This window comes from Lipotes vexillifer, unplaced genomic scaffold (assembly GCF_000442215.2).
Source record: "Lipotes vexillifer unplaced genomic scaffold, Lipotes_vexillifer_v1.1 scaffold14, whole genome shotgun sequence".
Classification (NCBI taxonomy): Eukaryota; Metazoa; Chordata; class Mammalia; order Artiodactyla; family Lipotidae; genus Lipotes; species Lipotes vexillifer.
Genome location: NW_006775372.1, coordinates 808,397 through 825,963, shown reverse-complemented (window position 1 = coordinate 825,963; position 17,567 = coordinate 808,397). Strand labels below are relative to the sequence as shown.

The window sequence follows — 17,567 nt, the reverse complement described above, 5'->3', positions numbered from 1 at the left end:
GTTTTTGTTCTCAGTTTTTTCATTAAAATTTTTTCTTCAAGAATTTCCTTTGTAGTATCTTGGTTTTTGGGTTTTTTTTGCGGTACATGGGCCTCTCACTGTTGTGGCCTCTCCCGTTGCGGAGCACAGGCTCCGGACGCGCAGGCTCAGCGGCCATGGCTCACGGGCCCAGCCGCTCCGCGGCACGTGGGATCCTCCCGGACCGGGGCACGAACCCGCGTCCCCTGCATCGGCAGGCGGACTCTCAACCACTGCGCCACCAGGGAAGCCCTGTAGTATCTTGTTTTCATTTTGGAAAAATTTGAAAATATATAAATATTATAGAGAAAATAGATAACATATTTATAAATACGTGTATTATACATATCCTAACTGTATACATATATTATGTGTAGCTATAACAACATTTCACTCCTTGTAAAATTATTTTCAGTGTGACATTTACCTGAGAAGTGTTTTTTGGTCCTCCCCAAAATAAATTTATAATGATTTTTAAATGAGGATGCATATTTAAAATAGGTTTATTTTTTAAACCTTCATTGCTAAAACTTTTACAGTTGCCAAATACTTGAATGTGACACACACAAACACACATACATACGTATATATACACACACAAACATAAATCTAGTGCCACTGATGATAATTTTCAAATGTACCCACAGGTGCTTAGTCATTTACATGGCCACCATAATCCCGTATTTGGTGATTTACACCCGTGGTTCTTACCTTGAGATGATCTTGTCCCCAGCAATGTCTGGAGACTTTTTTTTTTTTTTTTTTTTTTTTTCTCCGCTCTCGGGATCTTAGTTCCCTGACCAGAGATTGAACCCAGGCCACAGCAGTGAAAGCACTGAGTCCTAACCACTGGACTGCCAGGGAATTCCCAGGGGACATTTGTGGTTGTCATACTGTGATATCGCGGGTGAGGAGTGCCACTAGCATCCAGTGATAAAGGCCAGGGATGCTGCTAAACATCCTTCAGTGGACGGTCCCCCATAATACAGAATTTCCCGGTCCCCAATGTCAATAATGCATTGCTCTCACTGCTGTGGCCTCTCCCGTTGCGGAGCACAGGCTCCGGATGTGCAGGCTCAGCGGCCATGGCTCACGGGCCCAGCCGCTCCGCGGCATGTGGGATCCTCCCGGACCGGGGCACAAACCCGCGTCCCCTGCATCGGCAGGCAGACTGTCAACCACTGCGCCACCAGGGAAGCCCTGGAGACATTTTTGATTGTTAAAAATGAGAGGCGGGTGCTACCAGCCTCAGGTGGGTAGAGACCAGAGGTGCTACTACACACCCTACAGGGCTCAGGATGGCCCTCACAAAGAGCAGTGTGGTCCCAAATGTCAGCAGTGCAGAGTCTGAGAAACAGTGCTCGACATTGGTGGTATTCCATTTGTGCACACTGCCAAATTCCAAAGCATCGGGAAATAAGATAGCTTGGAACGTATGATTATTTTGAATGCCTAGCCTGGACTTCTTGAGTGTCCAGATACCCGCCCCTCCATTCCCCTCCTCTTAGGTCCGGCTGGTGCATGGTCTCTCTCTGGCCCTCAGAACCTTGTGGGGAGGTAGGCTTGATCACACAGGTGAAGCAGGAAGTGTACGTGTGCCCTCACTTGCTCAGTCTTAACGAATACGTGACATAGAGGTGCTGTCTTCCACATGGAGCTGGAGAAATGATGGAGTGGACCACACTTCCTCAAGGCATTCACGTTGTAAGTCCTGGGACAGATCCACCAACTGAATTCTACCTTAATGGAATTCCGTGGTCCAGGGACTATGTGATGCCTTGTGTGGACCAACTCAGTTAATTCCCAGAGAGTTAGAAACAAATAAGTAAAGAGAGGCTCAAAGAATTTAAACTACTTGCTCTATACCTGCTTCATGCCAACCCCGGGCTGACTTCAGTGCATTTTGTCTCTGTACCGGGAGTGTTTTGAGCAGGTCTGTGTTCAAAATCCCAGCATTTCATGGGTGTTGAGGAGACCTTTTCTCTGCCCTGCCCCTTTGCTCACTTGTGGCTCAGCCCAGCCCCACAAAGGAGGCATGACATGCCATCTACTTAAAGCTCGGAGAGGTTGACTCACTTCTCCAGCTCACAGAGAGGTAACATTTGGGGTCTATCAGAATCAGAAAGTACTGGCATCTCCTGTGACCATGAGGAAGGCTTGAGAGGGAAGTACTGATGCTGGTTCTAAACCAGAAGGGCTTTCAGGAACACAGGATTTCAGACAAGTCAGCACCTCTTTCACGTTTTCTGTCTGTTTCTTAATTATTCAGCAATTGGATCGTGCTGTGGCAGAAATCCAAATGTTGTCTCCAGTACAAAGATAAAAGCAAACACATAAATCAGCCATTGGGTGTGATGTGAATTTTCACTCTCAATGCTACAATCCCGTGTTGTAGTGCATTTTCATCCAACTCTGATTAACTTGGCCCAGGATGTCATGGATGACAAAATTTCCCCCAGACGTATTCTAGCTCCGGGATAGATCTGGCTCAGATATGTTTCATTAGAAAATAAATTATCTGTTTGACATATTCTACTCAACCATTCCCTGAAATGAAATGCATAATTATATTCTAGTCCAGAAAGGCTCTGAATAACCCAGAATAATCTGTGTCCTTAGAAACACATCTGTCTATTTTCGGCTGAAGAGTGCTGTATTTAAAGGTACAGTCCTGTAGTGAACAGACTGGTGGTTGCCAAGGGGGAGGGGTTGGGGGAGGGATGGAGTGGGCATTTGGAGTTAGCAGATGCGAGCTTTTATGTATTGGATGGATAAACACCAAGGTCCTACTGTGTATCGCAGAGAACTATATTCAGTATCCTATGATAAACCATCATGGAAAAGAATATATAAAAACTATGCGTATGTGTAACTGAATCACTCTGCTGTGCAGCGGAAATTAACACAGCGTTGTACATCAGCTATACTTCAGTAAAAAAATGTTGATTAAAAAAAATAGAGTCCTTGCAACACCTCATGAAATGTTTTGTCTCTAATGCATCATTTATAATACGTGCGACATTCTTGAATGTCATACGCGCAGTGGTTTATCTGGGGAGAGTCATCATGTGATCCCCGTAGGGATATATTGAGGTGGTCCTTTTTTTTTTTTTTAATTTTGGTGGCGCCACGTGGCTTGCAGGTCTCAGTTCCTTGACCAGGGATTGAACCCGCGGCCCTGGCAGTGAGAGCGCCGGAGTCCTAACCCCTGGACTGCCAGGGAATTCCCAAGGAGGTCATTCTTTAAAAGTTAACTCCTCCCAGACTCAATAGGAAGATGACTCGGAGGTACCGGAAGGTTCTTAAATAGGCTGCAGGGTTTACCCTTGAAGGCATGCAGTGCTTTACATGAAAATCGGGATTGCTGTATCAACACTCTTAATTATGAATGGTGTCTTGATGTGACAAGCCCTACGGCATGTACTTGAGATGCACCATCTTGTTCAGTTTCTTGCAAGGAAGCTGAGATTCAGGGCGATGATGTCTGGAGCCTACAGACACATGCCACTGCGTAGCCCGAGGAGGATGAGTATCCAGTGTCAGTGCCCTTTCCACTGCGTGTTGCTCCCTTTATGTTCGCCGATAAACATCTGCATGGCATGAAGCCAGTCTGGTCTGGATGCACATTTCCCTTTACCCATCTTGGAAAATTTTTAAAGCTCCACTCATAATACCTTAGGAAAAAGTGACAGGTTTTTAAAAATATTTATTTATGTATTTATTAGTGTATTTATGTATGTATGAATTTATTTAAAAATTTTATTGGGGTACAAGTTGCTTTACAGTGTTGTGTTAGTTTCTGCTGTGCAGCAAAGTGAATCAGTTATACATAGACATATATCCACTCTTTTTCGGATTTCCTTCCCATTTAGGTCACCACAGAGCACTGAGTAGAGTTCCCTGTGCTATACAGTAGGTTCTCATTAGTTAGCTGTTTTACACATAGTAGTGTATATATGTCAATCCCAATCTCCCAATTCTTCCCACCCTCCTTCCCCCCTAGGTATCCATACGTTTGTTCTCTACATCTGTGTCTCTGTTTCTGCTTTGCAGCACTCTTTGACATAAATCACAGTGATACCTTGTTTGACCCACCTCCTAGGGTAATGAAAATAAAAACAAAAATAAACAAATAGGACCTAATTAAACTTATAACAATTTGCACAGCAAAGGAAACCATAAACAAGACGAAAAGACAACCCTCAGAATGGGAGAAAATATATCTACTTTATGTTGGAGTATAGTTGATTTATAATGTTGAGTTTCAGGTGTACAGCACAGTGATTCAATTAAACATATACCTATATCCATTCTTTTTTAGATTCTTTTCCCGTATAGGTTATTACAAAATACCGAGTATAGTTCTCTGTGCTATACAGTAGGTCCTTGTTTATTTTATATATAAAGTGACAGTTTTCTTAAACATCTGAGGAACAGTGTTTTGGGAGTGCCTGTCCATTGCTGGGCTAATATTGTCAATAATAGTGCAATTAGGAGACATCAGTACAGTTATCTGTGCAATGTGTGTAACTTTTGGCAGTGTGTTTGTTCATTCAACAAAGACTTGAATGTTTCTGGAGTATTGGCATCGTTCTTGCTGATGGGACTCACTGTAGAAATTAAGACTAGCAATTCTCTGGCAAAATTCTACTGCCTGCAGATGCCGCTGTACAAATTCATCGGTGAATGAGAATTTCCTTGCGTGATGTTGAGGGTTGCATGCAAGACACAGCAAACGCCATTGGTGGCAGTGGTCTTGCCTTCCTTAGCCTTGTCTGCTTTTTTCTCCCATTAGGCTGACCGCTCTGCCTTCGAGGTCTCCTAAGTGATCGCTGCCCCAGGGAGGTGTTGGATGGTCACCGCTTCCTTGGAGCCTCGCACGGGCTGGAATTCGGCACCAGGATTAAGAGAGGGCTGCTGTCCCGTAATGGGCTGCCGAGAAAACCGCCGCGTTTGTTGTTAACCTTGGGCTCTGTCTATGACCCATCGGAGAGGCTTCCTAGCAAGCCCTTCCCCTCTCCAGGGTCTTGGTCCCTGGAAAGCCGTCACTCTCTGCAGGCTCCCTTCACGGCTTGCTTTGCTTGGAGTTGCATCGCACGGACACCCGCGGATGTGGTGGTGAACCATGTCGAGACCCCAGGGACTGTTATGGCTTCCGCTGGTCTTCACCCCGGTCTGTGTCATGGTGAACTCCAACGTCCTGCTGTGGATCACCGCCCTGGCCATCAAGTTCACGCTCATCGACAGCCAGGCGCAGTATCCTGTGGTCAACACCAATTACGGCAAAATCCGGGGCTTGAGAACACCGCTGCCCAATGAGATTTTGGGTCCAGTGGAGCAATACTTGGGGGTCCCTTATGCCTCGCCTCCTACTGGGGAAAGGCGGTTTCAGCCCCCGGAACCCCCCTCTTCATGGACTGGTGTTCGGAACGCCACTCAGTTTGCTGCCGTGTGCCCCCAGCACCTGGATGAGCGGTCTCTCTTGCATGACATGCTGCCCATCTGGTTTACTGCCAATCTGGATACTCTGATGACCTATGTTCAAGATCAGAATGAAGACTGCCTTTATTTGAATATCTATGTGCCCACGGAGGATGGTAAGTACTTATTCTAAACAGAAAACACCTGCTCGCTCAGCCTCAGATTTGCCAAGAGGGTTGTATAATGTCCTGTGCGTGATATTTTCTATAACTATTCTTTTTTTTTCATATTCAGTTATCTCAGTAACGTACCATTTGTTCGACTTGAATTTATGCAGTGTCTAATCGATGGAGAGTATCATAATTAATGACTTAATTCTTTCCATATATTGCCTTTTTAGCATTGCTGTAGCCTTTATTTGCAGGTGATTACCAGTCCGAGCATATAGTGTTCTATGTTATACCTGAATCATCTGTAAAGGAATGGATCTAGAGAAACTAATAGAATTAAGAACATTCGCATGCTGAAGTGAGCACCCGAAAATTATACAGGGAATATGGTTCCTTTGGCTTTAATGCCTTAAGATATTAGCACTTTTTGAGTCTTAAAGGGAACCACTGATTGTTTTATATACACAAGCAAGGGATATTTGATAAAACAATTGGACTTGATTGTTTAGAATCCATGTTGTTGATATAAATTTGGACTTCATTTCCTGCCAGTATTCACTGCAATCAAATGGCCAATGTGTGTCGTCAGATGATTCTAACTACATTAGAAAAATGATTTTCTTGCTTGAACAAAATGCCCCTTTTCTTCTGGATAACACAACAGTGAACATCTGTGAAAACAGTCATGTTCCGTATATTAACTTAATCCAATGCTAGTAAAACTTGGATATCTCCTTGTTCATGTAGACCTTAAATTAAAATGTTTGCTAAAGACCAACCAGACTCAAGTTAGTCTACAATGAAAGTCCATTTCTCATTTCTTGTTTGCATGTGCTCTTTTTTATACAAGGAGAAGGAAAAACATAGGATGAAATCTTCCTGGAACTTAAAAAAAGTAATTGAGCGGAATCATAGCCACCACTGTCTACTGTGGAAACTGAAGTGTGTCCTTGTCCTTGGTAACTTTCACGCAGGCATTTCTTTTCCTTTTTTTACGTTTAATCCTTGGGAGATGTTTGTCAGTGAGCTTTGGCTGAAATTCTGCCTTAAACGATGACATTATTCAGTGATCTCCAAAGTCAGATCGCATCTGCCATATTGTTCTTTCTCCGTGCAGATGCAAAGAGGTGGCATGGGTACCTTTCAAACCAGGACGGGGGCGTCTCTTAGGGAGATGGCAAAGAATGCCCAGAGAAAGTGAAAGGGTTGGGCTTCCTTATGTTAGTAGCGTCTGGCATGTGGCTATTGTCACTATGGTGACAGATCTCACAATTACCTTGTAAAGTCTAGGTCTTGAATAGGGTTCAAGGACGCCTTACTTCCATGCCCTGTGCTGAGCTGCCCTAGTGCTCAGTAGCTGCTTGGTGCATATGTAAGAGGATGGATAACCCCACCCAAACCAATTAGAGTTCTCATTTCAAAGCCACCTGTGTCATGGTCTTTCTTCTCATGAACTATTCAAAGAAAGGAATAAAAAGAAGCAAAGACAGGGTGGTGGAAACAAAACAGGGTAAAGGATTAAAATTGCTTTCATGGGACTTCCCTGGCGGGCCAGTGGTTAAGACTTTGCCTTCCAATGCAGGGGGTGTGGTTTGATCCCTGGTCGGGGAGCTATGATCCCACATGCCTCATGGCCAAAAAAGAAAACCAAACAAACAAACATAAAACAGAAGCAATATTGTAACAAATTCAATAAAGATGTTAAAAAATGGTCCACATCAAACAAAAAAATCTTAAAAAAAATAAAATAAAATTGGTTTCATCATAAATTTGATATGCTGGTGTCTCTGAACCAGTGACTGTATAGCGTTAACCTTCCAAACAAGGAATGCACTTCAAATAGAATGCCTGCTTCTGAGAGGTCGGGGTACAGTTACACCACCAGGAAGACAAATCAGTAGCTTCCTTGATGACAGACCCATAGATGTGCAGTTGTGTGGATTGACCCCATAAACGATTCGGCCGTTTCTTTGTGGTTCAGGATTGAATAGGAATTTGGGAATAGAAACACGCGAAAAAAGCTGCCTAATAGAGAAGCAATCTAAATTTAAGAATAAAGGCAGTGCTACCTGTTGATTCCTCTGGGCTTTTTAGAGCACTCTGGCACGTGATATCTCCTCACACCATCTTGGCGGGAGAATCAGAAATCTAATAGGGGCTGAATAGGTAAATTTGATCTCCCTACAATAGATACATAATGGAATTTTGCTGGTGAGGGAAGCTATATGCCCGTGTGTTTGCAGAAACAGAAAATCACAGCCTATTGGGTCAGGAGTTTTGAGGGTTTAAAAATAGATGATTTGCATCCATTTGTGAATCAACATGGAGGTTTAGATATTTAATTATTGGTTATTACTAAATGAATAAACCCCACTTGTACAATAACACATGGAAATTACGGCATCATGCTGATTTCTCCAAAGACCTTGCTTTAGGGCATATCTTAATTTGTAACAGTCCATTTCATTAAATGTGTGCACAGCCGTATTGGCTATTTGGAATTCAGTATTCCACTTTGGTACTCCATTATTTTTTTTAGATTTGTCGTGACGCATTCATCCAACCGTGTGGCCATCTGACTTCCCTACCAATGATAGTTCTGAGTTCCTATCCTGTGCTAGTCAAGCTTCACATGTTGGCATGGCAACAGAGACAAGCATGCTTAATTTCGAAAGACACACAGAGACTTGTTGTAGGCAGAATAATGCCTCCTCCAAAGAAGGGCACGTCCTAATCCCTGGAACCTTTGAATATGTTACCTTACAGGGCCAAGGGGATGAAGGTTGCTGATGGAATTGAAACCGCTAGGTGGCATTTTCGGGCGGGCTCTGAGGAGCTCCGGTTCTTTATGTCTCAGTGTGGAAAGAATTCAGCGAGGGGCTTCCCTGGTGGTCCAGTGGTTAAGAGTCTGTGCTCCCAGTGCAGGGAGCCTGGGTTCAATCCCTGGTCAGGGAACTAGATCCTGCATCTACAACTAAGACCCAGCACAGCCAAATAAGTAAGTAAATATTAAAAAGAAAAAAAGGAATTCAGCGAGAGGCAAAGTGATAGATAAGAATCGATTTATTAGAATAGGGCACTTGTGAAGCTTACAAGAAGGTAGGCGAGAGGGTGCCGTGAGCCACTGAGAACTTAGTGGGCTGCAGTTTTATAATCAAAGGAAAAGTGGGGAGGGGGAAAAGACCACCCTCTTCCTCATGCTTTTTTGTTTTTTTTTGTGATACCTGGGCCTCTCACTACTGTGGCCTCTCCCCGTTGCAGAGCACAGGCTCCGGACACACAGGCTCAGCGGCCATGGCTCACGGGCCCAGCCGCTCCGCGGCATGTGGGATCTTCCCGGACCGGGGCACGAAGCCACGTCCCCTGCATCAGCAGGCGGACTCCCAACCACTGCGCCACCAGGGAAGCCCTCTTCCTCATTCTTGGGTCAGGACGTCAGGCTTCCCGTCCTTAGCTCGTCCTCCACATCAGGCAGGGGGGTTTTCTTGTCCCCCACATGGTCAAGCTGGGACTGTCATGGCACAGTGGAAAAATTATTTCAGGTCTCAGTACAGTGAGGGTCTTTCACTTTGAAATGTCACCGTTTCATAAATTATTGCTTTTTATGTGTGCAGAGAGCATGTCCTAGGGGTCATTAACTTACTGAGCTCACTGGGCAGGATGTGGGTCTCATGCCACCATTTTTTAAATTGTTTTGGGGCATGTCTTGTACTTCTGTTGCATGGTTTTTTTGCTAATAAGGCTGCTTGGCTTTGTGGTTCAGCACGCCTGCTTTCTTGAGTGATCATTAACTTACAGGGTCTCCCATACTTTTTCCTTTACGTACAATCCCCTAGAGGGATTAACTATTTAATTACCTACTTTGCCCCTTTACTCGGTCCCTATTGTTATGATATTTGCTTATCCATTGACTTTAAGATGGAGGGAATATATTCTGGTTTATCTGGGTGGGTCCATATTTAATAACAAAGACGCTTTGTTGTGAATAAGGAAGCAGAAAAGGTGATGAGAGCCAGAGGGAAGCAATGGAAAAAGGGCACAGTGGCCATTGCTGCCTTTGAGGACAAGGCGGAACCAAGAGTTGAGGAACCCTGAAGCCTGTTGAAGCTGGAAAAGACAAGAAATGGGTTCTCTCCTTGAGCCCCAGAAAGAAGCACAGCCCTGCCCACCCCTCAGTTTTAGCCCAGTGGAGCTCTGACCTTCAGAACTCTAAGATCCTAAATATCTGCCACTTCAAGCCACAACATTGGTGGCAATTTGTTCCAGCAGCAACAGGAAACTTATAGAGTTTTTCCAGCCTTTAATGTAAATACCCTAATTGAAAACAACATACACATCACTAAAGAGTTGTTCTGAGCTTTCTGAGTTACTACCCATTCTGAGATGCTAATTCGTTTGTTACCCTTTCGACCTCCAGAATAACTGGTTAAAAAACAAACAAACCACACACTCATTTTAACAGTGGGTAGTTAAAATTTGCTGCTTTCCCTTACATATATCAAGGAGACAAAGTTGGTTCCAGTTGGTGGGTGGATATTTTGCAGATTTGAGGTTTAACCTGCAGAAAGTAGATACCCAACTTTTGGTTCCTCGTTTTAGAACAGATTTATGGCAGCTCTTACTAAATGTCACATTCAAAAGATTCACTGCTTTTACACAAGAACATAATGAACGGGCGTTTAAGATTTCCCAGGCATCTAAAACAGATGTCCAGAGTAGGTGTCAGTGAATGGCATAGAGCAAAACATCCAAATGGTCGTCTTTTCTCATCTGTCTCTGCAAAATGTCCCTCACGATGGCAGCTGTACCTCTAAATGTCTTCTGTGTTAGCAAAATCTTTTGGGCTCCCCATTCCTTCCCTCTAGACCTTAAGATCTGATCTGTTATGGGGAAAGTGAGTCACTATCCTTTTAAAAAATAATTTATTGATGGGGGCTTCCCTGGTGGCGCAGTGGTTGAAAGTCCGCCTGCCGATGCAGGGGACACGGGTTCGTGCCCCGTTCTGGGAAGATCCCACATGCCGCGGAGCGGCTGGGCCCGTGAGACATGGCCGCTGGGCCTGCGCGTCCGGAGCCTGTGCTCCACAACGGGAGAGGCCACGACAGTGAGAGGCCCGCGTACCGAAAAAAGAAAAGAAAAGAAAAAAAATAATAATTTATTGATGAATTTATTTGACAGAATGTCAGTTAATTCTTACCCGCCCCCTGGTTTTATTGAGATATAGTTGACATACATTGCTGTACAAATTTAAGGGGGACATCATGATGTTATGGCTTCCGCACACTGTGAAATGATCACAGTAGTTTCAGCTAACATACATCTTCTCATACAGGTACGAGAGAAAGAAAAAAAGGAAGTTTTTCTCCTCATGATGAGATGTCTTAGGATTTACTTTCTTTACAACTTTGCTGTATCTCATAGAGCAGTGGTGACTAGAGTCATCAGCACTGTACAGTATACCCCTAGTACTTATTTGTCTTGGAACTGGATGTTTGTACCTTTCGACTACCTTCATTCAATCCCCCATTCTTCTACTCCCACCTTTGGCTGCAACAAATCTGATCTCTTTTTCTACGAGTTTGGTGGTTTTGTTTGTTTTTTGTTTATTTTTTCAATCAATTTTTTATTGGAGTAGAGCTGATTTACAATGTTGTGTTAGTTTCTGCTGTACAGCAGAGTGAATCAGTTATCCATATACATAGATCCACTCTTTTTTAGGTTCTTTTCCCATAGAGGCCATAACAGAGTATTGAGTAGAGTTCCCTGTGCTCTACAGCAGGTCCTTATTAGTTATCTGTTTTATATATAGTTGTGTGTATGTCAATCCCAATCTCCCAATTTACCCCTCCCCCACTTTCCCCCTTGTTGGTAACCATGAGTTTGTTTTCTACATCTGTGACTCTATTTCTGGTTTGTAAATAAGTTCATTTGTAATATGTTTTTAAGATTCTACGTATAAGTGATAGCATGTGTTTTTTGTGTAGATTCCCCATAGAAGTGAATACAGTATTTGCCATTTCCTAATTTCACTTTGCATAATGCCATCAAGGTCCATCCACGTTGCCACAAATAGCAGGAATTTCCTTTTTTTATGGCTCAATGATATTCCATTATGTATCTACACCACAAATTCTTTACCTGTCCATGCACAGATGGACACTTAGGTTGTTTCCATTGCTTGGAAACAACCTGTGAACCCCTATGAACATGAGGGGTGCAGATACGTTTTCTGTACCCTTTCTGATGTCAATTTGGTTCACTCCTTCAGCTCAGCTTGGAGGATTGGTCAGGAACCTGCCTGCCAGGGGGCAAATGCCAGCCTGTTCCCTTACCGGTTGAGTGATTATGGACAAGTTCCTTGGCTAGTACATGCCTCAGTTTCCTTGTGTGTAAAATAAAGATGAGCTGGGAGATTTAAGGTATTAATCCATATGAAGTGCTTTGTCTAGTATCTTGTACCTATAACGACTCTGTAATCTGATGTTAGTGGAGCATAGTTAATAGTAGAAAAGAGAACCAAAACTTTTCAGCTAATTTGCATATGCATATTTTTCTAATATAATGTCCAGTACATAATAAATGTGTATTGTATATAACATAAGTAATTACTGTAGTATTGGAGGGGTCAGCTTAAGAAACAGGACCAAGCATCCATCACTTCTGACAGTTCCTAGTGTGGCTTTAACGAAAGGGAATTTTGAGGAGTGGCATTTTTAAAATAGAAGGTATAGTTGATTTACAATGTTGTGTTAATTTCTGCCATACAGCAAAGTGACTCAGTTATACATATATATTCTTTTTCATATTCATTTCCATTTGGCTTATCACAGGATACTGAATATGGTTCCCTGTGCTCTAAAGTAGGACCTTGTTGTTTATCCATTCTATATATGATAGCTTGCATCTGCTAATCCCAAACTCCCAGACCATCCCTCCTCCATCCCCCTCGGCAACCACAAGTCTGCTCTCTCTGTCTGTGAGTCTGTTTCTGTTTTGTAGGTAAGGTCATTTGTGTAGTGTTTTAGATTCCACATATAAGTGATATCATATTTGTCTTTGTCTGACTTACTTCACTTAGTATGATAATCTCTCGCTCCAACCATGTCGCTGCAAATGGCATTATTTCAGGAATGGCATTTTTTTTAAAAGAGCAGAGTATTATCTTGTTCTGCTTTATTCCTAAGCTTTATCTTTTTTAGCCTGAGTTGTCAAATGGATTTTTTAGCATATCCTGTTTGAAGTACAGAAATTAATCATCAAGAAAGCATTAAAATTCATTCCTTGGAAGCGGATCTGAGAACATCCAGCGACAATAGCACTATTTTTTTCTGTGAGATAACGGAAAAATTAATTGCCTTTCTCTTTTCATCACGTCACAAATAGTTCACTTGTGTGCAGAGTGGCAAAGTCTAGTTCAGTTGTAGGCAGAGTGGCATAAAGTTTAGTTTTAGCGGCAAAAGCTAAAAGCTGACTAAGTTAACACAGTGAGAAAGACGTTTTAGCGAATCCACATCAGCATGCAGCTATGTGAAAATCATTAAATGATTCCCATTCTCATCTGTCAGGGGGGATTTTTGATGCTGTGTAGACGTGGCTTGTAAGTGAAGATAACTAGGAAAGATTATTTAATAAGTCTCTCCCTGACAAGGATTAATTGAAAAGAATTTAGTATTTTGTGAACACGGTTAAACTAGAGTAGATTTCTGACAACATGTGTTTCTCTCCCAGCTTAAGAGATTCACCAATAGAAAAATAATCCTGTGGTGGGTTTAGAAATTATATATATTATGAATAAGGCTGTTTGGTTAGTGCGCCTTATACTTGTTAGAGTAATTCAGAAAAACTGTTCTCTAAAGAAGAGAATTTCCCCTTACACTTGTCATTTTCCAAAACATGAGTTTTAACTCAATTCCATTAGCAATTTATAATTTTTTTTCACAATTAGAACAAGTCCAAATGACTTAGGATGTATTGAAAACCCCCTTTGCTATGCATGCGTATTATGAACATTGCAAGCAAACTGTTCAAGATAGAAAGTTGAGGTGCAGTTAGTCTGCTGGCGTATGTATCGGTGTTCAGAAGTCTCCTTCTTATTTACTCCTGCAGTCTCGCCCCAGGACATGCAATAGCTTCATTTGTTGCCAAAGACGCTGCTGGTTTGGACACTGTTGTTTATTTTGCATACTGTCTTGGCAAAGCCTTCAACCTTTTCAACATTGAGTGACCTCAGTTATGAATAATAATAGTACTGCACTTCCTGTGAATATTAGGGTTATAGTGATTTTGGAGTGAGCTACTGTGTAAGAAATGATTATAAAATAGAAAAAATTAATATGTTCTTATAACTTTAATTTTCGGGTAATTCAGTGTTCATCTCATTACAGTATCTGTCATTCGAACACTGAAGTTCCTTGAGTGCCCAGGTGGGGAGTAGGTTCCTGTCTATCTAGTCTGTTGTTTGGTTTTCCTAAACCAGGCTGGATTCATAAAGAATTAGTTTCATGTTTTCTCCTTTGTGGTTAAGAATCCTTATTTTGGGTGTAGTGACATCCAAACTGCAGTGAAAGTGAACAGAGCTGAGAATTCGTTAGCTTTGGATTTGAGGACCATGGGGGATTTGTGAGGAGTGCAAAACAGCAGCCCTGAATAAATAAATCAGACCTACAAATCATCCAGGAACTCACAGGCAACCGAGGCAGAGAGAGAGTCTGAAAAAGAGTGATCTATTCATGTGCTAACCACTAGTTAAGACAAAATGAAGACGAGAGACACGGTAGTCTCTGTCTTATTAATTCAATCGAATATTCTATTTAGGCTTGGCGAAGTAAGTTTCCACAACTGGAAACAGAGAAAAAAAAATGAAAAGAATTTTTCTTGTTAGATTTCACGTCTGATTATTTTGAGTGGTGATGACTGGCATTGGTATATAATTTGTGGTGTGTGTGTGTGTGTGTGTGTGTGTGTCTGCGTGGCTGTGTTTGTACGTAGGATGTTGGAAGAAAGCCCACAGGAAGAAACATCCGTAATTCCTTTAAGATCCAATGTGTTACAATTTTCTGGAAAAAGCCATAAAGCACGTGGAGATGACGAGACTCTGCCGTCCTTTCTGAATTCCAGGCACTCTGAAGTTTCCCTTAATCAAGGTGCTCTCTCGTCCGTTGTGTCTACAGTAGTCAAGTTTGCCCTGGGGAAGAGTGTGTGTTCCCATCAGAGAGAGAGGAACACTGAAAGTATTGATTTGTCTCATGCAAAGGAGCTTTTGTAGTTGGTTTTGACACAATCTGAAAATTACATGTTCCGAAACACTCCTATCAGTTTTCTTTAAAATGTATGCTTTGAGCAATGTTCTGTTCTATCTGTTTTATGACATGACATAATCCATCATTCCATCAAAAAATGAGCGTATTCACCTGACATCCCATCTACCCTATCTACACATCCCATGTGTTCACTGTAGTTCTAACCCCAGCCAGAGAGTCTATGGATCTCCAGGTCCCAGCTCTGATTCTTTGTGTGTTTTCTTCTCTCCTCCATTCCTTATTCTCTTTACAACCTTTTTTAGGTGATTCATTGATAAATATTGATAAATCACTATTTGCACTTAACATATGCAAGGCTTTGGGTAAGTCCAAGAGGTGATGTAAAGAAATGTAAGCCCTTTGATGGGAAAGTAAATGAGTCCGAACAAAAACTAAAGTTTCAGAAACGGATCAGTTGGCACAGTGAATTCAAGCAGGGAATGCTATTAAGTTTCCACGAAAAGAAAAAAGAAACAAGAAAAGAGTTTGAAAGTTATGTTTTCCATTGAGGATCCATGATGGAAAGGTTTCCACCAATCTTGAGATGAATATCCAAGGCATATACTCCTGTGTTGTGGAATGAAGAAGGGCTTTCTGAATCCCCCAAAATGAAGCTGCTTATTTGCTGCTTCTCTAGATGGACCAAGACATAAAAAGTATAAAATGGGGAAAGAGGGAGGGATAAAATCATGACAGAACTATAGGAAGGTGCTTTGATGGTATAGTTTAACATGCAGAGTACTCACTTGGGTATTTTTGCATTGTTATATTTTTGACATTGGAGGATTCATAAATGGAATTCCATCCAAAGGAATGCTAATGCATATTTTTCTTCTCAACAGACTGTGCAATAAGGTTAAATCAAAGAGCACGAGGTTCCTTTCTTACCAAATTCAGGTGTACTTATCGCCTGGAATTTTTTTAAAAAAATCATTAAAAGCTTTACTGCTCCTGTCAAATTTTTACCTAGTGAAATACTTTCATAACTCTATATTTTATAATGTGTACCTCCGGATAACTAATGTGATATTGCTATAATATTTTGTGTGTTTTAAAAAAGTAGGTTAGATTTAAAAATAGAGTATTAAACCTTAGAAAACTGTATCTGCCCTAAGAAAATTACACTGGTAAAAACATATTAGCTTAGATTAGATATTTCCTTCTGAGTTTAAATCAGATAATGAGATCAGATTCCACTGTAGCACATTGTACAAGGATGTTTGCATCTCATGCATTTTTTTCAAAGAAAGGGATTGTGGTACATTGAATGTCCTACTACCCAATCATCATACTACCTGGCGGTGAGTGATGGCATCAACTAGCACATAAATCACAGAATTGTGAAGTCTTCCACATAGAAGGAGCTGTGGGGCCCATTTCACCCAGACTTTCTCAATGCAGTATTCCTCTGGTCATTAACCCCCTGAAGCCCTAAGCAGCAGTGAAACATCCTCCTCCGTATTCCTAGAGCTTCACTCCAATCATTTTACAAGGCTACACCCCTAGGAGACTGGAAACCTTTGAAAGCATTTGTGAACTTAATGAACCATCTATTTGAATGTATGGATCAAATGGACGACGGACAGTTCCTGGACATGCAGCCCTTTTTGGACCTGGCCGGTGAAGACGTTTGCAGGTTTGTAAGGGAGTTCCTTTCACCGTTGGAAAGGGCTGGTGATCTGTCCATGTGCCATCTCTGCCAACAGAGCTAGGCAAAGCCAACTGGATTCCTTCCTCTCCCAGCCTCTTGCTTTGGAAATCTTTGAAGACAAGATATTATGTTCCACCTTGTCTCTTGCAAGCATCCTCAGCAGGCTTCATTTCCTCCTGCACATGTCTTCAGGACCCTGTCATCCTCTTCCCTAGCCAACTGTGGAGAGCCTGTCAATTGAGTGTCTTACTCTTAGGTGGATGTCTTGGTACCAAGAATTATTGCCGATGTCAACCCATAGGCATGCATTTGCTCTCAAATCATGATATGTGTTGTATATACCCGGAGTTCATGTTAGTTTTTTTCTTTTTCTTTTTTTTGGCAAATGCCTTCAGCTCTTGGCTCATCTATATTGAACCTGAAACTGCATGTTTTCATAATTGTTTTTAGAAAACAATAATATATTTTACAGTACGAGTTAGAACGTGAAAGAAAATACGATCCCTCTGCTTCCTACAGCAAACGGATCGCATGCACCAGGATGAAGAGATTTGCAGCTGAGGCTCGGATTTTCTCACAGGACGTTGCCTGCACAAGAATTACCAGCTGCAGCCCAGCCAAAATCTGTTTACTGCATGTTTCCCTGAAATACAAAGTCCCGGAGGTGTTACAAAGGAAGGAGGTGGAAAATTGTGACAGAATGGCCAACACAGTAATGGGTTCCTAGTTTGGGGAACGCCATAGGTTGCCTGATTTTAAATGCAGTCGTCTTGGGCTTCCTTGGTGGTGCAGTGGTTGGGAGTCTGCCTGCCAACACAGGGGACATGGGTTCGAGTCCTGGTCCGGGAAGATCCCACATGCCGCAGAGCCACTAAGCCTGGGCACCACAACTACTGAGTCTGTACTCTAGAGCCTGCGAGCCACAACTACTGAGCCCACATGCCACAACTACTGAAGCCCACGCGCCTAGAGCCCGTGCTCTGCAACAAGAGAAGCCACCGCAATGAG

General features: G+C 42.3%; 1 protein-coding gene across 4 annotated transcripts in view; it reads left to right on the top strand.

Annotated features, from left to right (window-relative positions):
* The first annotated feature begins 5,070 nt into the window (after positions 1–5,070).
* The window catches only part of NLGN4X (neuroligin 4 X-linked), a 262,939-nt gene continuing 250,442 nt past the window's right edge, over positions 5,071–17,567 (top strand). For 2 of the 4 annotated variants that reach the window (XM_007449889.1, XM_007449888.1), the window contains exon 1: positions 5,144–5,615. In XM_007449889.1, coding sequence (XP_007449951.1) covers positions 5,144–5,615 — 472 coding nt within the window. Of the gene's footprint in view, positions 5,616–17,567 lie in introns of all 4 variants that reach the window. The other 2 variants (XM_007449890.1, XM_007449891.1) reach the window with 2 other exon arrangements.